The 19,643-nt window shown below is 39.8% G+C and overlaps 2 protein-coding genes across 7 annotated transcripts in view; one reads left to right on the forward strand and one right to left on the reverse strand.

The window, feature by feature from the left end:
* The window catches only part of soat2 (sterol O-acyltransferase 2), a 31,013-nt gene extending 20,225 nt beyond the window's left edge, over positions 1 to 10,788 (forward strand). For both annotated transcript variants that reach the window (XM_049585935.1, XM_049585926.1), the window contains 7 exons: positions 389 to 434; positions 724 to 853; positions 1,285 to 1,382; positions 4,403 to 4,501; positions 5,788 to 5,923; positions 6,377 to 6,522; positions 8,873 to 10,788. In XM_049585935.1, coding sequence (XP_049441892.1) covers positions 389 to 434; positions 724 to 853; positions 1,285 to 1,382; positions 4,403 to 4,501; positions 5,788 to 5,923; positions 6,377 to 6,522; positions 8,873 to 8,929 — 712 coding nt within the window. In that variant the 3' untranslated portion in view covers positions 8,930 to 10,788. The remainder of the gene's footprint in view (positions 1 to 388; positions 435 to 723; positions 854 to 1,284; positions 1,383 to 4,402; positions 4,502 to 5,787; positions 5,924 to 6,376; positions 6,523 to 8,872) is intronic.
* Positions 10,789 to 15,824: 5,036 nt separating this feature from the next.
* The window catches only part of igsf8 (immunoglobulin superfamily, member 8), a 64,524-nt gene continuing 60,705 nt past the window's right edge, over positions 15,825 to 19,643 (reverse strand). For all 5 annotated transcript variants that reach the window (XM_049591762.1, XM_049591787.1, XM_049591754.1 and 2 more), the window contains one exon: positions 15,825 to 17,779. In XM_049591762.1, coding sequence (XP_049447719.1) covers positions 17,652 to 17,779 — 128 coding nt within the window. In that variant the 3' untranslated portion in view covers positions 15,825 to 17,651. The remainder of the gene's footprint in view (positions 17,780 to 19,643) is intronic.

The raw sequence follows: 19,643 nt of genomic DNA on the forward strand, positions 1-19,643 counted from the left end.
CAAAAAAATCTGTATCAGACTTCTGTCTTAAAACAATACCAGTGGAACCCTGCTGTTGAGCCTTGATGAAACTTAAGATTGTAAAGTAGGGGGTTACTTAACCTGCCTCTTCAAAAGCTTCCAAATTATGAAAAAAAAAGTCACGTGTAATGAAAGTTAGCAGTAGACTGACTGAATTTTTCTAAGGATATTGCGGGCTGTTACTGTGTACTTCTTTACACTAAAAGTGTGCCTAAAAACTAATGCTGAGTGGAAAATCTGAGCAAATTTCACATCATATAACACACTGTAAGAAAAGCAAAGCAGGCCACACAATACAGTATTTACACTGTTTGTATAAATGCATAGTGTCATAGTACTTGTGACATATTCTGTCTGTTCTTTACAGGAATACGCACATTAGATGGAAGTACGTTGGCATCACACTTGGAATGGTAAGATAAAACGGTTGAGAGTTCATTTTCGGATTACATAACAGAATACCACAACGGTTTATGTTGGGGTCAATGACCTAGAAATGATCTGACCTAGAAGTTGCTCATACTTGTGAGTTGTCTGATAATGTGGGGCAGTCATAAACTACAGCTGCTCAAAAGCTTTAATCTCTGATATCTTAGATGACACAGCTATCGCCAGTTTTCCAGTGCTGATTCTCAAGTGTGCTCTGTATTCAATTTCCTTGTCCTATTGTAATGTTTTTATATTTTAACGGTCAATTTGCAGATCTTAGGATGCCTGTTTTACGGCTACTTCATCCTGGTGCGGCTCTGCGTGCCTGTCTTCAGACCTGAGACCAACCAGCCGTTCAGTAAACGAACGATGGTTCTTGCTGTGTTCAACTCAATATTACCAGGTACTGGACTCTCTACTCTCTACGTGCATGGAGCTTGCTCCGACAGATATTAGTAGGAAGTCACTAGAAAACAAACAAAGGCCTATGTATTAAAGTTCATCTTCATTTGTAACCTCACTTCTGCTTACAGCCTCCATTATCTCTTACCTGTATGAGTCAGCGCTGGTTAATGTATCACTTAATATGGAAATGGAGGAACTAAGTCTCTAGTGTTTTGGAGTCAGTGATAAGATTAAAGATGCTATTATGCAATCAGATACAGGTATCAGAGCCTGACAATGTTTATTACTCTCTTTTAGTGAATAGCCTTTTGAGTAAGTGCTGATATAAGAGCATCAGTGTCAAGTTACAATTCTTATGAGAAAGCTGGGAGCGATGCCCAGAATAAAAGCACTCCTCATAAACTCTCTCCCTCTGTCTGTCTGTCTCAGGTATAATGCTCCTTCTGTTGTGTTTCTTTGCCTTCCTGCACTGCTGGCTCAACCTCTTCGGGGAGCTGCTGCGTTTTGCTGACAGAATGTTTTACAAGGTGTGTGGCATGGCTGATTTTTTGTGGCATCATCTCTCCTGTGAACACGTTATATTCAAATATGCTCGCTTTTCCAGATGGGGAAATTTTGATTAATAACATATGGAATTACAGCAGGGTGGTCTGATGGTCCCAAAACACTTTAACTTCTTCATTATATTCTGTTGATAGAGTTTGCTCTGGTACAAGCTGTGACTTGTTTTTTTGGCTCATGTGACTCACTGTTTTGACTCATGTGTTCCTGCATGTCCAAAGTTGTGATTAAACATAAACTGGTATATGTAGTTATGTACAATAACAGTGAGGTGGAGGAAATATCTCTGTCTGATGACAAGAAAACTGTTTTGCCCACAACTTTGTGGTTGTAACTTTCAGGGAGTAACATTAGTCGGCAGTAGGTGGCCAAATCGTTTCTGACCCAGGGAAGCATACATTTAACACTGGATCTCAGCCAATGTTTTTCCCCAGGTCAGAACCTAAGAACAATCTCCTTAATGAGTCATATTAAGAGGATATTGAGCTGGGGAACCTAAGGCCCTGCGAACACCTATACGCTCTCAGTCAGCATCACTGTATCTGTTCCAGTGGCTGGTTTCAACTCTTTTTACAAATGTTTAATCAGCCATTAAATTACAATTAAGCTCAGGAGAGAAAGATCACTGTGTTCACCTGTTGTTTAAAAAGTGCTTTAAAGCAGTGCTTCCCAACTGGTGGGTCACAGTCCATTCTGAATGGAGTGCAGTTGACTCACAAACATGTCGTTTGTAAAAAAAACAAAAAAACAACCACACTCTATTTTAAGGTCAGTGAGTTTCCGACACAGTGATTTCATTTTGAAGTGTTGTTTCCTGCTGTAGCGTGAGTGACAAACAGAGACGGCAAACTAGCTCAAAGACATGGGCAAATGCAAGTACTACGCTCAGTGTGTCAAACTGTGTAGACCTCGACCTAATGAGTGAGGAGAAATCCAGACCCTGTGGCTGCATAGAGATCACTTTAATGTCTGTGCCTAACGTATGGAGTCAGAGGCAGGAGGCAGTTAGCATAGGCTAGTTTAAAAACAGCTTGCCTAAATCTCTCCGAAGATCAAATATCCACCTACTAGCACCGCTAAAGAAGCACAAATAACTTAGTGTATCTGTACAAAAGCCAGAATGTAAAAACATTAATTAGTGGTTTTAGGAAAGCAAAGACGCTGCACAGAAGTGCTGGGTGGAGCGATAAACTGTTGTTCATCAAGAAATAGCAAAAGAAGAAGAAAATTACAGCATGTACAATAAGTCAGAAAGTATAAATTGCACTTCAGTCAACACTTTAGTTAAAGAAATCTTTATTTCCATTTGCAGTATTATATTTGGTGGTATGGCTCTGTTCTGGGGCCTCTGTTCTTTCCTAGGGCCTACACAGAAAGCCTAAGGCAGGGAGAGCAGCAGCAAAGACCCCCCGGGAACAGAACAGAGCAGCATCAATGATAACAGAAATTACATAAGTCAGACACAGCATGAAAAGGAGGAGCTGTGGTGGAGGTGGGTTGCAAAGCAGCTTGCAGAGGAAGCGGCAACAGTAGGCAGGCCAGAGCAGTTTAAATAGGGCGCCCTGAATGAGATTTGCTGATTGGTTGCATAGAAAGGAATCATGTGATCTATCAGCTGACTCCCCTCCATCAATCAGCTGCTCCATCAGTTGACTGGGCTGTTTGAGATCAGCTGAGTTTGACATCATGTTCTGCCTGAGCTAACACTATGATTGATTTTTGAGCACATTAAACAAATATGTTAATTACTGAGTTTTAAAGGTGTTGATAGGTTTTGAAGTTTGGAGAAAGCTAGGCTCACTGATAACAGTCTTATTATGCTAGGCTCCTAGCAGCTCCTAGCTGCAGCTCCATAATTAATACCCAGACATGAGAATGGTGTCTTAAGTCATTTTTCTCATTTACGCATGCAGCACACAACAGGAGATTGTCTGTGTCAGAGGCATTCTCACCTACTGGAAATACACCGTTAGGAGTGAGGGGTCGCGCCTGGGTAGAGCGTGCAGGAAGCAGGACATGACGTAGATTACAACATGGTCCCATAGCCAGTTTGTAATTTGGTGAAAACACCAGTTTATTGCCAATAAATTTAAATTTGCGTGACAGTTTCGGCTTCAGCTCTTACTGACGGAAGTTCCTGAATTGTTTTCCTCTGGTTTTGCACAAGCCATAGAAATATCATCAACATGCCCACTCACTCACTCACTCACTCACTGTGACTTCTCTGAGCAATTACCAACTATCAGACATCACACTGACTTAGTATACTTGGGAGCTGGCAGAGTAAAATCCAATCAATGTTTGATTAAGACATTAAATGGACTCACATACAGCTCCTGCAGGAAATGTCTAGATAGTTTCAGGTTTGCAGTGCATGTGTGACAGGGGCTTTAATCTCTTAAGAAATCAAATACTCGTATTTCCAAGTTAGAAGTCATCTTTTGAAGCTCTCATTTGCTTCTTTTTTATTTTTTGTGATGATAATGTGGTCACACCATTTCCTTTAAATCTGCTCTATGTGCCCTCTCTATTGCATTTTATTGATCTAATTATGTTTACCTGACACTGCTCATCTATTTAAAAGAGGTTAGACTGGGACAGTCACTGAGCCTTCACACTGAGGGAGGCATCAGCTGAAATATTTGTGTTTTCAAAGAAACACATATACAGCAGATGAGAGGGAGTCTTTTGAAGATCTCATCTGCTGTATATGTGTTTCTTTGAAAACACAAATATTTCAGCTGATGCCTCCCTCAGTGTCCAAACGGTTTACCTCTGCAGCAGTTGGAAGCACAGTGTGCCATCAAAGCTACAAACACTAAAAACATCATATTTAGCTCTCACCAGTATAACTTATAAAAACCAGTATGAATTATTTGACAGCAGTGGTCCTAATGTTGTTAAGATGCCAACGCTGAACTGATCCTTCTGTATTCTGTTTTTATTTTGATCTACACTCATATTACTACTCTGTGTTAATTTTCAGGACTGGTGGAACTCGACATCTTTCGCCAACTATTACCGAACCTGGAACGTAGTGGTTCATGACTGGCTCTATTACTATGGATACAGAGACTTCCTCTGGGTAAGGAAAATTACCCATCAGTGTTCTGATATGAGGACATTACATTTTGGGATTGCTGCACCTTATACTTCATTCTGATTAATTTAGACCAGTTGTTCTCAAACGTGGACGCATTTATGTGCCGTCTAGTGTTAGCAAGACCGCAGTACAATAGTCCTTGGCAGCCATCTTTGCCAAGTTGGTCTACAGCTGATCCCGACACCAAAGTGGACAAGGTACAAACTCTGATCAAACTTTATGTTTGACACTTGTTTATTTATGCTTAATAACATTTATAGTTTGACATGACATACAAATTTGACTAACTGTAGTGATAGTAACAAGCTAAGCTATGCTGTTAATTAGGAAGTACTCATTTGAGGACATCGGGAATCCATAATTTGCTTCACCACCATGGGTTGTAGAGCCTTCAGCTGCCTCTGGAACTCTCTCCCCAACGACATTCGCAATATTGACATCCTTTCCACATTCAAATCCCGCCTGAAAACACACCTTTTCAAGCTTGCATTTTTGGTCTGATTTAATGGTGACACACATATGGTGACCTGCACTGATGACGACTTTATGAAGATGTTTTTATACCTAGGATTTATAATCAAAGGTGTCCTTGAGTGCTTTTAAAGGTGCCTATAAATAAAATGCATTATTATTAATTGCAGTATTGCAACACTTCACACATGTGACAGACTGTTCCTAGAGACAAAAAGACATTCATAGCTTAAGTACGCAGCAGAAAAAATCCATAGTTATAAAATGAACAGATCATAGGCTTTTTTGTTGTTTTTTTTTGTTATGCACAGCCATATTCAGGCGTTGAAATTAACAGTTTTGAACAGTTTCAGACTTGAACAGGGGCCCCCTTACCCATAGAGTTGAACAAATATTATGTAATTCTGTTTTTACACAACAATGTTTAGACATTGAAATAAACTGTTTTATACCTTTTTACACACTGGTTACTATTTAAAATATACCCATCGTCCCCAAATGAGGACTGTTAATGTTACTGCTCAAAGACAATGATTAGTTTATTTTACTTAGCAGGTCCTACTCGAGGAGAAATTAAAAATGCATGGCAAAAACAAAAGCTGGCGTCTTAGAGTGTTAAATAAAACAACAATGTGCCAGTGGATCTCGTCTCTGCACTTCCAAAGCAGCATGTCATGTGATGAAGTGTGTATAGCAGTCTAACACTCATCCTGTAATTCTAGTGACACAGATTTCCCCGCCGAACCAGCTGACCCCTGAACTTTGAGCCAAACCCTCTCTTTCTCTGATCCCTGCAGCTGTCGAAAAGGAAATTCCGAACAGCTGCCATGCTCTCTGTGTTCATCGTCTCTGCTGTTGTCCACGAGTACGCCTTCACCATGGGTTTTGGCTTCTTCTATCCCGTCATGTTCTGTCTCTTTGCCATCTTTGGAGGTGAGGGTTGTACTCATTATTCAGGGAACAAACTTCACAGTGATATAAACAGGAATTTTTGGTATCCGGTGCTCTGACCTTGGGGCTGGAAACATACATTGCTTTCAAATAAAGATAAGATAGAGAGGGAAGTGTTTCATGTCTACCTCATTACTGAAGCTCAAACACGACTCTGAATTTAATAGCTTGTTAAAAATATGTAAATGTCCACTCCCACATTCTGGACTGTGCCTACACGCCTTGTTAAAACCTGTAATTAGTCACTCTAACAAACATTTAGTAGCGGTTTTCACAGGATGACTCTTGTTATAATTAAACAGTTGACTCGTGCATTGTGTCCTTTTCCTCTGGGACTCAATCATCAGATAGAATGTTTTAACTTTTCATGCTCTTATTGTTTGTCCCTGTCACAGTTTAACTGAACAGTCATCAACTCATGTCTTCCTCTCTTAGTGGTGTTCAACTTCACTATGAACGACAAGCGCCAGAGCCCTGTGTTCAATGTCATCATGTGGGCGTGTCTCTTCCTCGGTCAGGGTGTCCAGGTGTGTCTCTACTGCCAGGAGTGGTACGCTCAGATACACTGCCCTCGGAAAGAGGTATGTATTTCACCTATATGTGTACTGCTAGTACTGGAAAAGCTTTAAAGAGCAAAGTCATCATCAGGCGTACTGTTTGATTACCTTTATATCTGGATGATGCTTATTCTACTCTAAAGATAAACTACTTTTTTGCAGATTCTGCTCAAGCTATCAGTCAGGCCATCAAAAGGCTTGGCAAGACAGACATAACTATAATTTATAGTGACAAAAACATGCTTTCTCTCAGGGTTTATTACACTTCAGTTTCCTTGGCTACATCTGTGACAATAAAAATCAGTAAAACCTGACAGAAAGTGCAATTTGTCCCAGCAAAAGACATGGAGACATACTTAACTATAATGTGAGATTTATTATGATGTTTGAAGGCTTGAACAACGATCCCACTGGACTGTGTTTTAAGCTCAGCAAGGAGAAAAACATCAAAAACCTATGCTTTAAATAAACACAGCTGCAAACATCTTTTTGTTCACATGGATGCCATTTAGAATTCAGATCTTTTGCAGTGGGGTTGTTTGAGGTACTTATCTATAGTCAGTGTATTACATACAGTAAATGGCTGTTAATGCTCCCAGTTTGGAGAAATAGGCAGGAGTACCACCACAAAAGTTAATCAATGTACTGCTGTCGAAGGGTCAGCAACAAAACGTGTTTAGCCACCTAAAAAAAAAAAAAAAGTGTACGCTATCTTGAGAATATCTTTACCACCTTACCTTCCTGCAGACAGCTCTTTCCAACAGGGAAACTGTTAAAGGCTTCGATCCCCCGTCCATGCTTTCATCAGAGGCACCAGACTCCATTGGCAAAAACAGTAATTTTAGCTTGCTGAACACGGGAGCTGCTGGTCTCCTGCTGCCTCGATCAGTTAGTCAGTTTGTATCATTGTATGACTTTGGTGAATCCGTGCATTCCCTTTTACGCCAAAGTCACACAATAACAGAAAAAAAAACAAACTAATTAAGGCTGCAGTAGACCCGAAGCTCCTGTGTTAGGCGATGTTAAATCACTGTTTTTCTCGATGGTGGCTTTGAAGAGAGTGATGTAACACCTTCAGTTTCCAGTTAAAAATTGCTGACAGCAAGGTAGAGCCATAAAAATATTCTAAATACAGCATACACTTGAAATGATCTTTATTTTTCTAAGGCGAGATTTTTTTTAGGTGGCTAAAATACGCTTTTCTGCTGCCGCTGTCGACAGCAATAGATGCTTAGCTTCCATGTTGACAGTCCTGTGTGCTTCCTCCAAACTAGTGGTGTGCCCAGTGCCATTTGCTGTATGTAATACACCAACTATGGATAAGTACCTCATACAACCCCACTTCAAAAGATCCTAATTATCCCCTTAGGTCAATGTTAAATAAATAAATAGTTATGAAATAAAGTCCCCTGAAATAAAGTAGTTCTTAAAAAACGTCCTTAAATACGAATCTATTTATGTATTTATTTATTTATTAATCAAACTTGATTAAGTTATTTATTATATTTATATTTGCATATTATTTCAGATTTATTTCATTGATGTATTTATTTATTTCATAGGCTCATATATTTTTCTATTTATTTATTTAATTAATATTGACTTAAACAGAATTCCATACGTTTGTAGTTTGTAGTCTGAAGTCTCATCATTTGACAGCACTTTGAACTCAGTTTCTGAGATACATTAACGGAAAATAGGTCAGCAGGTGAATCAACTAAAAAAAGATATATACTACATAAGTACATTACATGACTTGTGCTTGAGTACTTACACAGACACCACTAACCAGATGAATCTGACGTCTTTCCTGTTTCATCATCCTGGCTTTGTCGTCTGTTCTTATCTCCAGTCATTCATGAACATCTGTTACTACACAGACTACAAGTCTATGTGTAGATGCACGTATAAATTGTATTAACTTTGTTTTTACAGAGATGACACACCCATCTTACACACATAAGCACATGTAGAAAATCCACATGCTTTGAGTAACTGTTTGTCTGTAAAAAATTCTGACATGTATTTAACCCTTAAAAGACCCCTCCCATTTCAACCCAGAGCATTTGATGAAGTCACAGATGTGAAGGATTTGCACGACAGATGGGCGCAGATGTACTTAACATACTTATTCCACTACCAACGACTGCATCTCTGTGCAGCCCCAGTGAAGGCATCCTCTAAAGCCAGTGGCGTCATTCACACACACAATGGCTTAACACAGATCACTGCTGTCTAAAAATAGATATGACATTTGTTAAATGAGATTATTAAGTGATGATAAATGGATGTTAAATCATACAGATAAATTGTGTAAAAGGATTACAGATAATGTTTCCATATTTAGACCATTTCTCCCACTCTGTGTCAACAGAATAGCTTCTGGGAGTTGGTGACGCCGCGATCGTGGTCGTGCAGCTACCAGAGATGATGCTGCCTCCCTGCTGGGCTGATAAATCATGAGAGGGTACAGGGTCAGAAAATGACAAAGGACTGAACACAGGAGAGAAAGAAACTTTGAAGACATGTAAATATGTATGTTTTTTCAGTTTTTAGTGTGTAAGTTTTTCTTTGGGTCAAGATTTGACTGTCCCTTTTTTTCTTTATGTTGTTATTCAGGGCTGGTGTTACCCATAATATCACCTCTGAAATATTCCAAGTTTGTGTTTGTATGATAGTGTTAAATAATGTTTAAAGGAGCTGTATGTGACATTCAGAGCATATCTATGATTCAGAATCTGAGCCAGGATTGCTTGCACATGGCTCTCAACATGGAGACGGCTAAGCCGGTGGCTAGTAGCTAACAGTGCTAATAACACAGTCAGTGTGAACAATGGCAACAGTGCTGACAATAGCGTTCACCACTGTGGGTCAGGACGGTGTTATCAGTGATAACCACCGCAGTGTGTGAACTAAAACATGGCTTTCAGGGGAGCTCACTTTTTTTTACGGAGGATGGGGGGCACTTGCATATGCCTCAAAAGAGAGGACTGATTGTGACTCTTGTTACAAATAAAACATTTTGAACAGCTGAAACCAAGTAGGCCTAGTTGCTCTGGTATGTTTGCACATGTGATCTGAGAAGTTGTTTTGTTTTTTTCCCTGATGTTTGAGTTGAAGTGAGGGAGGTTAATTGTGCCACCACGCTTTGGATGTGATGTCATGAATAGCATGCATGTATTTCATATTTTTATTAGAGCAAATTAGTGATGACTCACCCTTGTGCTTGGACCACACATCAGTAACAGTAATTTTATGAATTTCCCATGATGATGACGATATGGAAATATAGCAGTGCTTGGCAAAAATAGCATATTGTCAATATATCAAAGACAGCTAAAAAAAAAAAATGAACAAATCATGTTTACGGGTGAGCTCATGCCTTATTAAGAGAAGCCAAGCTCCTCCCTGGCTCCACTGTAGTTTGCACCCTGAACCGCAGTATGAGCGCAGTGCAGAGAGGTGGCGATTAGCTTACCATTGGGACACACTCACAGGGACTCAACTCATGCACTAACATGTACGTGCAGCTGAACCAGTTTACCACAAAAAAGAACAGGGAAGCTGGGATTACAACACACAAAGGTAGTGTGACTTCATTTTCTGCTCAGGACACCATTACTCTACTATATCTTCACATGGCAAATAGCCGTTTGCTACTTTATTAATGCTCTGAATGTCATATACCAGGGGTGCCAAACTCATTTTAGTTCATGGGCCACATACAGTCCGATTTAATCGCAGGTGGGCCTGACCAGTAAAACCATTGCATAATGTCCTATAAATATCAAACACCTCTGAATTTTTACCTTTTTTTGTTGAAAGAAGTACATTTTGAAAATGCTAATCATTTACAACACAGCTGACAACCTGTGATGTCTTCAGAAGAATAAATGCAATTTCAACAATATTTCTCACTCAGTTTTTCCACATTTAGTCAGTCAACTACTCACTGCCATTACATATGTATTTCTCTGTACATTTCCACTCCACTGTAGTAATCCTGACAGCACCACACAAAACTAAAGAGAAAGAAAAGCCTCTGAAGCAGCATTTTACATGAAGAAAGCCACTCACTGTTTAACTTGCTCCTGAAACCTGGCACCTCTTAGCCTTCACAAGTTCATCACTATTAGGTGTGCAAGGTCAGGGCCAGATTGGACCCTTTGGCGGGCGGATCTGGCCCCCAAGCCGTGTGTTTGACACCCCTGTCGTATACAGTTCCTTTAATAATTCAAGCTGTGTAAAACTTTCTTTAAAAACTGTTGTAATTAACAGATTTTTTTTTTTAAATCAAATGCTGATAGAATATCATACTGTAAGCAAACTGTTGCACATTAATCAACCAGCAGCATGTTTACCGACAGACAAGGTCTTAATGAAGTACAAAGTTTTAGGAAAATTTGTCCGTTTTCTAAATACAAATCAAACAAATAACATACAACATATTAATTATTGAGCTTTAGAGGTGCTGGTTGGCAGATTCTTGACCTTTGGACATAGCCAGGCTAGCTGTTCCCCCCTGTTACCAGTCTTTATGCTAAGCTAAGCTAATCACTTCCTGGTCAAGCTCCATATTTAACCCAAAGTCATGTATAAAATAACCTACTGGCGGAAAATATGTACTGTATATATTTTTAACAAGTTATATTCTTAACCTAACTGAATGCATTTCTTTGAAATAATAAATGTATTTAAATGTTGTAATAATAAACCCTCAGGAGCCCCAAACTCTCTTTAGCTTGCCTTATTTCTGCTGTATTTATAGTAAAGCTGGACATGGTTGTTTTACAGCAGACAGGTGACATCAGTGACTCCCAACAGGCTTTGCCACAGTGAGGGCACCTGCCCTGCAGTGTGTGTTGCATGTTTAATCCTGCCTCTGTTGACGTTCAGCCAACAGGGATTGGTTGGGAGAGCACGTACGTTAGCCAACCAGCAACAGGCAGAGCAGCGTCTTATCAATCTGCCACAAAGCCTCTGTTTGCCTGCCTGCCACATCCCTCTGAAGTCATACAGGAAGGAGAGGATTAACATTGGTACAGTGTTTGCATTAGTGATGTAATGCTCTGTAAACTGATATACTGTAATACCATGGCAGCTCAGAGGGCCACGGCAGCACAGGTAATGTCAGAGGCACCGTCAAGAGTAGAATGAAATGTATTTGTGTCTGACATAATTCATTTTGAGCTTGAAAATAAAATCATGTTTTTTGCATTATCATTCTGCACTTTGACAATTTGACATTATGTGTGACATCATTTTTATCTCTAGCTTTTTTCAGACTTGAGAGGGACTGTCACATGGTTTATTTCTTTGATGGATGCAGTTGTCCTTGCCGGCCTTTAATGAGCCACATTGCTGATCCAATTTGAAATGACATCTTTGCTGGATGAATACAGAAATAAAACCACATCAGTTAATGTCCCTCATTAAATCAGAATTTGGCCACTGAGGAGTCAACAATGACATAAATCAACATATAAAGTTGTTTCAGAAAATTGTTGCCTTTTTACACATCCAGCAGAAATAAGACAGCTTTGTAATTTATTTGGAGCTGTTTCTGTCCATCTGACAAATGTAAATTCAACATTTAATCTCCTTTTGGCTCCGTTTTGGGCTCCACCAACTTCTGAGAAAAATATCTGGCTTCTTAGCTGCTCAGTTTCACTGTGTTTACCAGTTGTTTGGTGATGGGCAGGAAGCACACAGTGGCTTCTTTGCTGAAAACAGCTGTCTGCTGCAGCTAGAAACAAGGTTGATGAGATCAGTTCGAGTGAACCAAAACAGTGAGGTTGCAGGCCATGAGCTGAAAGACACTAAAATGCTCTGCAGAGCTGAAGGTAAACTGCAGTCCAGTGAAATCCAGAGTTTGTAACTAAGCAACCCAGTCAACAGAATAAATGTTGGCATTGTACTTTGCAGCAAACTACAAATGTTACATTTGTACATTATTATGTAGCAGATATGTTGAAACTTTACACTGTTAGATGTTTTACTAATGCTGTGGTTGACGTATGGTTATGTTTAGGTGCAAAAAAAACTTTATGGTTAGGAAAAGACTGTATTCTGGCTTAAAATACCCACTGTTGGTGACACAATCACAGCTGAAAATGCATTGCCTTTTGTTAAAAAAAAAAACAAAAAAAAACAACAATCTGGTCTCACACTCAACTCGACAGGCGGCGGCATTTCTCAATGCTTCTGGCAACTACCGTGGTATAATGAGTGAACAAACTTTGGACTTTCACCCGGGAGCCAGCTGTTTGTGTCCTGTGTGAAAACAAAACTCAACTGAGTTATATTAATAATGATGTAGTGTGCTGGTCTGTGTGGTATGTTATGCTAGTGATGTAAGTCAGTAACAAACATAATTAGTTTAAGCCGAATCAGTTTTTTTCTAAACTTAACCGTGTGCTTTTGTTGCCTAAACCTAAGGAATTAAAACTATAAATGGTTTTTACCTACAGTCTAAGTTAATTTTGAAAAATACTGTATGCATTTAATGAGCAAAAACTGTATATTTCTCACGACAATGGAAGTTTATCCTGAAAATAGCTTAAAATGACATGCTGTTCATTAACGACAAAAAATAAGCCAGTGGGGTTACCTAGAATGTTGTATTTTGATGTGACAGGCCACTGACGAAAGAAGTGTCTGTATTTGACGAGTTGGGAGTGAGAATGTGCTGCAAAACACACCCCATTTTGTTGTTTGCTGGTCTCGAACTGTGGTCTGCAGCCGTCTCAGGCAGGTATACGTCATCCCCTCCACCTCCCAATGACAAAGTCAGCTCATGAAACATACAAATGTAACGTCTGTATTAACACGGTTTGCAGATGTGTACTGTGCCAACATTTTCTTTTGGCGACTGGGCTGTACTAAGAGTGACCCCTTTAACTTTGCACAGCCATTTCATCCATTGTTGATACGAAAAATATTGATCATTGCAGCTTTAATTTAGCTTTGCAAATGGAGCGTAATGATCCAGCAACAGATTGAAAAGTGTTTGGTCAGTATACTGATGGGTACTAAGGGAGATAATTTCATTTGTTAATCGAGTCTGCAGCTGTGATGCACTCTAAATGACATGATAAATGGATCAATTACACTGTAAATGAATTAAATTAAAGCTGTCATATGAGATATTGAACGTGTTTTGCAGGCTGTATAAATGCATCCAGAATTATGTTCAACCATCAGGCTTTCTCTATCTATGATACAAGGCTCCAATAGTGTGGCTCTATCTGAGTGAAAGTGCAGTTTAACCCAGTGTATTTGTCCGTTTCATCAAGAATTTCTAAACCAAGCAATAGCCATGTAAAATATATTCATTTAGACCTCATAATTACATAATTACACTATTATTTGGAATGCATGAGTGCATCTTGTTCTGTACCAATATAAAACAAATGTTCTGCCTGTTTACCTCTATAACTGCATCCCAAAGTGCTGAGAGTTTACTTGAGCTGAAATACAAATCTCTGCTTGGCTGCTCCTTGCTTGGAAACTGCAGTAACCACAAGATAGGTTTTGTTTTTTTCATACTATATGGATGGAAAATATGCACAGCTAGCTCATGAACACTTTTTCAGACAGATTGGATTATTTCCTTCCATGCAGAATGTCCTGCAATAATACCTCAGCTGTCTCCTGCGGCCTCCAATATGAACATTCCCTGGTTCTGTGCTGAGAACAGACTTTTGTCATTGTAGCAGAAAATAAAGGAATAAATAAAATCAAAGTGACAAAATGAATCCAGAGTGGTTTATTGGTTTATCAAGTGGCAGGTTCGCCAAAGCACCATAAGAAACAAACTGAGCAATAACCCGCCTTTATTTCAATGGCAGCATGATGCGGTCAGGAACAGTGGTATTAAAGCATGAGTAAACAGTTTGAACAAAACGTAACACCTTCATGGAAAGGGTTTAATATAGTCTCAAACAGAAGCACAACTTAAGGGACAGTTCACCCCAAAATAAAAAATACATACTCTTAACCTCCAGTACAGTTTATTAATCTAGGATGTTTTGGTATGAGCTGCAGAGTGTTGGAGATATCGGCCGTAGAGATGTCTGCCTTCTCTCCAATATAATGGTACTAGTTTTCACTCGGCTTGTGGAGCTTACAGGGCTAAAAAAATACATCTGAAAAACTCAACAGCAGTGTCTCTTTCCAGAGATCCTGGCCCGGTTACTAAAGATAATCCACAGACCTTGTTGTGAGCAGTTTCATGTAGGAACTATTTTCTTTCTACCAAACTACACCCGCCAACCATATCACCCCTCAGAAGGAAGCAAGCATCTGCTCATGGCAGAGAAGTTTGTGCTTGTGACAGCGCAATGCCGTCTCCCTAAGCTGAGCTGTAATGTTAGCTAACTCAGTAGTGCTAGAAAAGCTAGCAGAGGATGCAAGCTTGTGTCTGCACAGTGATGCAGTTGGCGGGTGTAGTTTGGTAAAAGAGAAAATGGTTCCTACATGAAACTGCTCACAAGAAGGTCTGTGGATTATCTTGAGTGACCTGGTCATGATTTCTGGACAGAGACATTGCTGTTGAGTTTTTCAAATGTATTTTCTTGGCGCTTTGAGCACCACAAGCTGAGTGCCATCTATCTCGATACACTCTGCAACTCACACCTTAACAATCTAGACTGATAAATAGTGCTAAAGGAAAAAGGAAAGATATGTATTTTTGATTTTGGGGGTGAACTGTCCCTTTAAGACAGCAGCTTTAACACATTGCACGCTATGTGCTACACTTTATACAGCTGGCTGTATTTCTCAGGGCACAGAGATTGAAATGAATCGAATGCGAGTCACACTGAATCTGTAACACACTGAGAGCGGGAGGGGGGGAGGGCAGCAGGACACAAACTGCAGCCATAAACAGGGATTAGAGATAAACACGCAGATACTCACTTATTTTCATCTGGAATACCAGCCAGCCAGCACTGTGCTGCTGCTGCTGCTGCCACGGCTGCGGCTGTGTGTTCACGTGCATCTGTCTGTGTATGTGTGCAAGTATGTAATCATGTGGTGGGTGGGTATGTGGGGGAACAAATCAGCTTTGAGTAGTTGATCTGGAACAAAGTGGCTCAGGAAGCAAGCAGAGCTGTGATTTTATTCGCTAATGTTCGTGAACGACATTTATAATCGGGGGGTTTAGAGCGCACAGGTTAGGGAGGACAGGCAGATTTAGAGGGACTCTCACATCAGAAAACCCACCAGACAGACAGACGGTAAAGACTGACTGAGACTGTAAAGTATAGCTCAGTGCAAACAAATTTAGACAAGCAGGAAAAAATGACCTGAAATAAATTCATGAGCTGGATAACAAGAGATTTTACGTTCTTCCTCCTTTCCATGAACATGTATCTAACTTAAAGTGATCACACAATGCGGGCACGCTCGCATGACCACTTTTCTTAAGTGATACTTTGGACAGGAAGAGGAGGATGGATTTCACTCATTATAAGTGCGCAGGCACAGTAAATCTGTCCAACAGATTTCTGCGGGCTAGCAGCAGGGGCTATATTCATAATAAGCCTTGGCTGCAAAAATGTGTGGCCTGAACCACATGATGACGACGGCGATAGTGAGACTTCACTTAACTATCAGGTCATATGACCGCTCTGCTTCTGTGATTTTCACCTCGAGGACAAGTAACCTAAACAGTGTGAAACAGTGGTTTTTGTGTTACTGTGTAACAAATAGTGGATTCTTTTTCACAGTACTGTTTTTCTGTCTCAGTCACAGAGCGATGGAGGCATTAATCACACAGAAAAGAAACAAAAAACACTCAAAACTATTCACTCAAGCACAGCAAAGATGTGACTTTTCAGCTGGAAGAAAATCAAGTAACAGAAGGATACAGAGGAGCTTTGGTCCCAGTCCCATTTGTGTCCAAGTGCTTCAAAAGAGCAGAACAGACTGCTGCAGAATGTTAAACACAGGTGCATTGCCAAAGACAGCATAGTCTCACTCACATTAATAAAAATAAAACAGCTAAACTCCGTACAATATTTACATATTTTTAGCTCAGTGCATAATGGATATCTCTTCCATTTCTCTTTTGTCAAATCTATACAAGTCCGTATAGAAAACTCACTTCAGCGCAAAAGCATCACAGGCTAGGAATGCTTGTATTTAAGAAACGGTACACAATTGGTCTTGGCATCAGAAAGCCCCCAGCCAGCCGTCTTCCTTATTAAGTAACAGACAGAGACTTTGTTTACATGCAGAGCGGAGCTGGGCTGCAGGCGGTGGAAGGTCCCTGCTCGTATTGAGTTTCTGGAGGCTGAACTGCTCCCATCAGCATTCATGTGACTGTCAGTGTGGCAGTGTTAGAGGCTTAACCATGCACAGACATTTAGACGTGTTTTTGGAACAAAAAGAAAAACATGCAGTTTGAGGGAAGCAACAGCTGGAACAGTATCAACGATTTGTGAGAACACTGAATACTCTTTGTGTGAAAATAGAGCCATTTCTAAATGGAGGATGATCCACATCCAGCATCATACAAAACATCCGACAGGCTGAGAACCATTTAGTACCTTCATACTCGTAACAAACTATGACTTCTGAGGGGGAGGTGATCTTGGCTTTCTCTGTAGAAACAATACTTTTACAGCAGCTCACATCTGAGAGACTCAAAACAAACCTGCAGTACCTTCTTTACTTTTCACCTTGTCACAAAAATATTGCGCATCTTATGCATTTTTTTTACCCATTTGCATTTGAAACAGAATAAGCTGGGGCAAAAGGATTGCTAAAAAGGTGGGTTTAGCTAACATGGAAACAAGACTCCAAAAAATTGTGAGTCCTGGCCCACCTGAGAAGTAGAGAGGGGTCATTAGATGGTGGCTTTAAAAATCTAGATTATTACGCCTACTGGTGCGTACTGCAGCAATCACTAAAATATGTTCAGAGAGGGTCTGGATATAAAAAATACAAGAGAATATAAAACAGAAAATTTTGGCATTGATTGTTAAACAGGTAGGTCAAAAACACGGAAAATCATCTAACAGGGTGGCAGTCACTTTTCACTTAATTTTCATCTAAAGGTTATTTCTCATCCATCGTGTTCTGTGCATCACCTCATTTGGGCCTCTTCACGAACATTCAGATTTTAGACATGTGTCGAGAGCGGACACCTATTTTTGAGCCCGCTGCCTCGCCAGTCGCTTCATGAAGCAACAGGTTACTGTTGCGATGATGACGATGCCCACAAACAAGGCGGAGGAGACTCCGACAACCAAAGGGATGAGGAGGAGGTCAGCAGCTGGGGGGAGAAGAAATGAGAGAGAAGGATGTAAACTAACATCTGTACAAGAAAAGTATTTAAATTGTGTTATAATCCACTTTCAGATGGGGAACTGTCGAGTACAGTGCATTAGAGGGTCATTTATACTCACTTTATGTACAAAAATAGATATGTTTATTTCAAACTTTCACCTCAAACAAACCATCACTTCCCTCATACTTCCATGCATCCTTTATGATAACATAGATACAGCCAACGAAAGGCACTAGAGGGCGGAGTCAAAGGTTTCTGACAACAAATATGGAGACAGTAGAGGAGATGGTAATATTCTACCTTTAAATGGAGGCACTGTCAGAGATGGCGGTAGTCTCTGAGGATATTAAAAACATTGTAACATCTGGATGAAGATCTTTTTCACTGTATTACTACAGATGTATAATACCTGGATACTGGACCCCAAGATGGCACCAGTAAGTCCAGAGGAATGGCTCATCTGGTGCATGCACTAAAGAAAGTTTCTACCTTCCAGGTTAACTTCCACCATATGTGGCCAACTGAATATGTGCAGTAGTGTTTCTCAAGCTGGCCATGTCTGCAAGTTCCGGCTCGGCTCACAGACTTTACATTGTGATGATGTCACAGGTTTTACAATCACTTTTCTCAGCTTGAGGTAAACTTTACAATTATGAAACCTCCATGGATCCAAAAGTCATAATAGAAAGAGTCATAATTGACCTTGATTGCAGTTTGAGATGTCTCGACAACACTATTACAGACATCTCTTTTACAATGGTGGTCTGCCAGGAAAAAGCTCTTTGAGCCGCAGGGGATTTTTTGCTGCAATACCGCGAGTGGCCACTGGGAAAACTAGAAGGAAGGCTGAGCTGCGTTCCTGGGCCCTGTATATTACCAATTAGTTCTATTCCACTATCTTGAAATGTCTTCAACATGTCCTACGATTGTGTATCGCTCTAACTGCTCTACACTGTCCCCATGACTTCCTTTGTTGCTGCTGCATTTCGTCCATATCCATAAACATTCAGCAAACTAGCACAAATACGGAAGACATGAATTCTGAAAACTGATAATATCTGCCGTTAAGAATAAGTTAACCACAAGTAGGAAAAAAGTGTCTCCTTGCTTCAAAACAATACAGATAATGACTTTTTATGTAGTACTTTAAACATTCAGGCAGCAGCACACATATTGATGAAATGCAAGTTAATGGACTGTCCTGCTGGATAAACTAAAAGCACTGTTTGCTCTGGTGATTCACTCATCCAGATCAACATGTAGAACAGAAAGAAGGTCAACAACTAACTTTGCTGCCGGAGCCAACCTATGATTAGTGTAATGATGATTATGTGCTCTGTGCTGGTTATACCTCTGCCGTTCTGACAAATTATATATATATATATATATATATATATATATATATATATATATATATATATATATATATATATATATATATATATATATGTTTTATACAAAAATATTCTGGATATTTAGACTGTAACTGGATGGGACTAAAATGCATAAAATACAAATCTACCAAAGATGCATTGAAGATCATTTCACCCAAACAACCTCCAGATGTAGCAGATAAACACACAGCACGACTCGTGTTTAATCTCCTCTAGCAGACTCCTGCGCAAGTCCACACAATTTCCATTCAAGATTTGTTTCAGCCACACGTTTCCTTGAAAATGCTGATGTACACTGACTTTGAAAAACATGCAGAAGCTGAAACAGTTAGTCAATTAATTGGTTGTAGGAAATTGATCTGCAACTTTTCTTATAAATGATGAATTGTTTATGTGCTTTTACAAATTAAAATGCTGAAAATTGTCTGGTTTCAGCTTTTCAAATGTAATAAATT

Source organism: Epinephelus fuscoguttatus, linkage group LG1, assembly GCF_011397635.1.
Source record: "Epinephelus fuscoguttatus linkage group LG1, E.fuscoguttatus.final_Chr_v1".
NCBI classification, from domain to species: Eukaryota; Metazoa; Chordata; class Actinopteri; order Perciformes; family Serranidae; genus Epinephelus; species Epinephelus fuscoguttatus.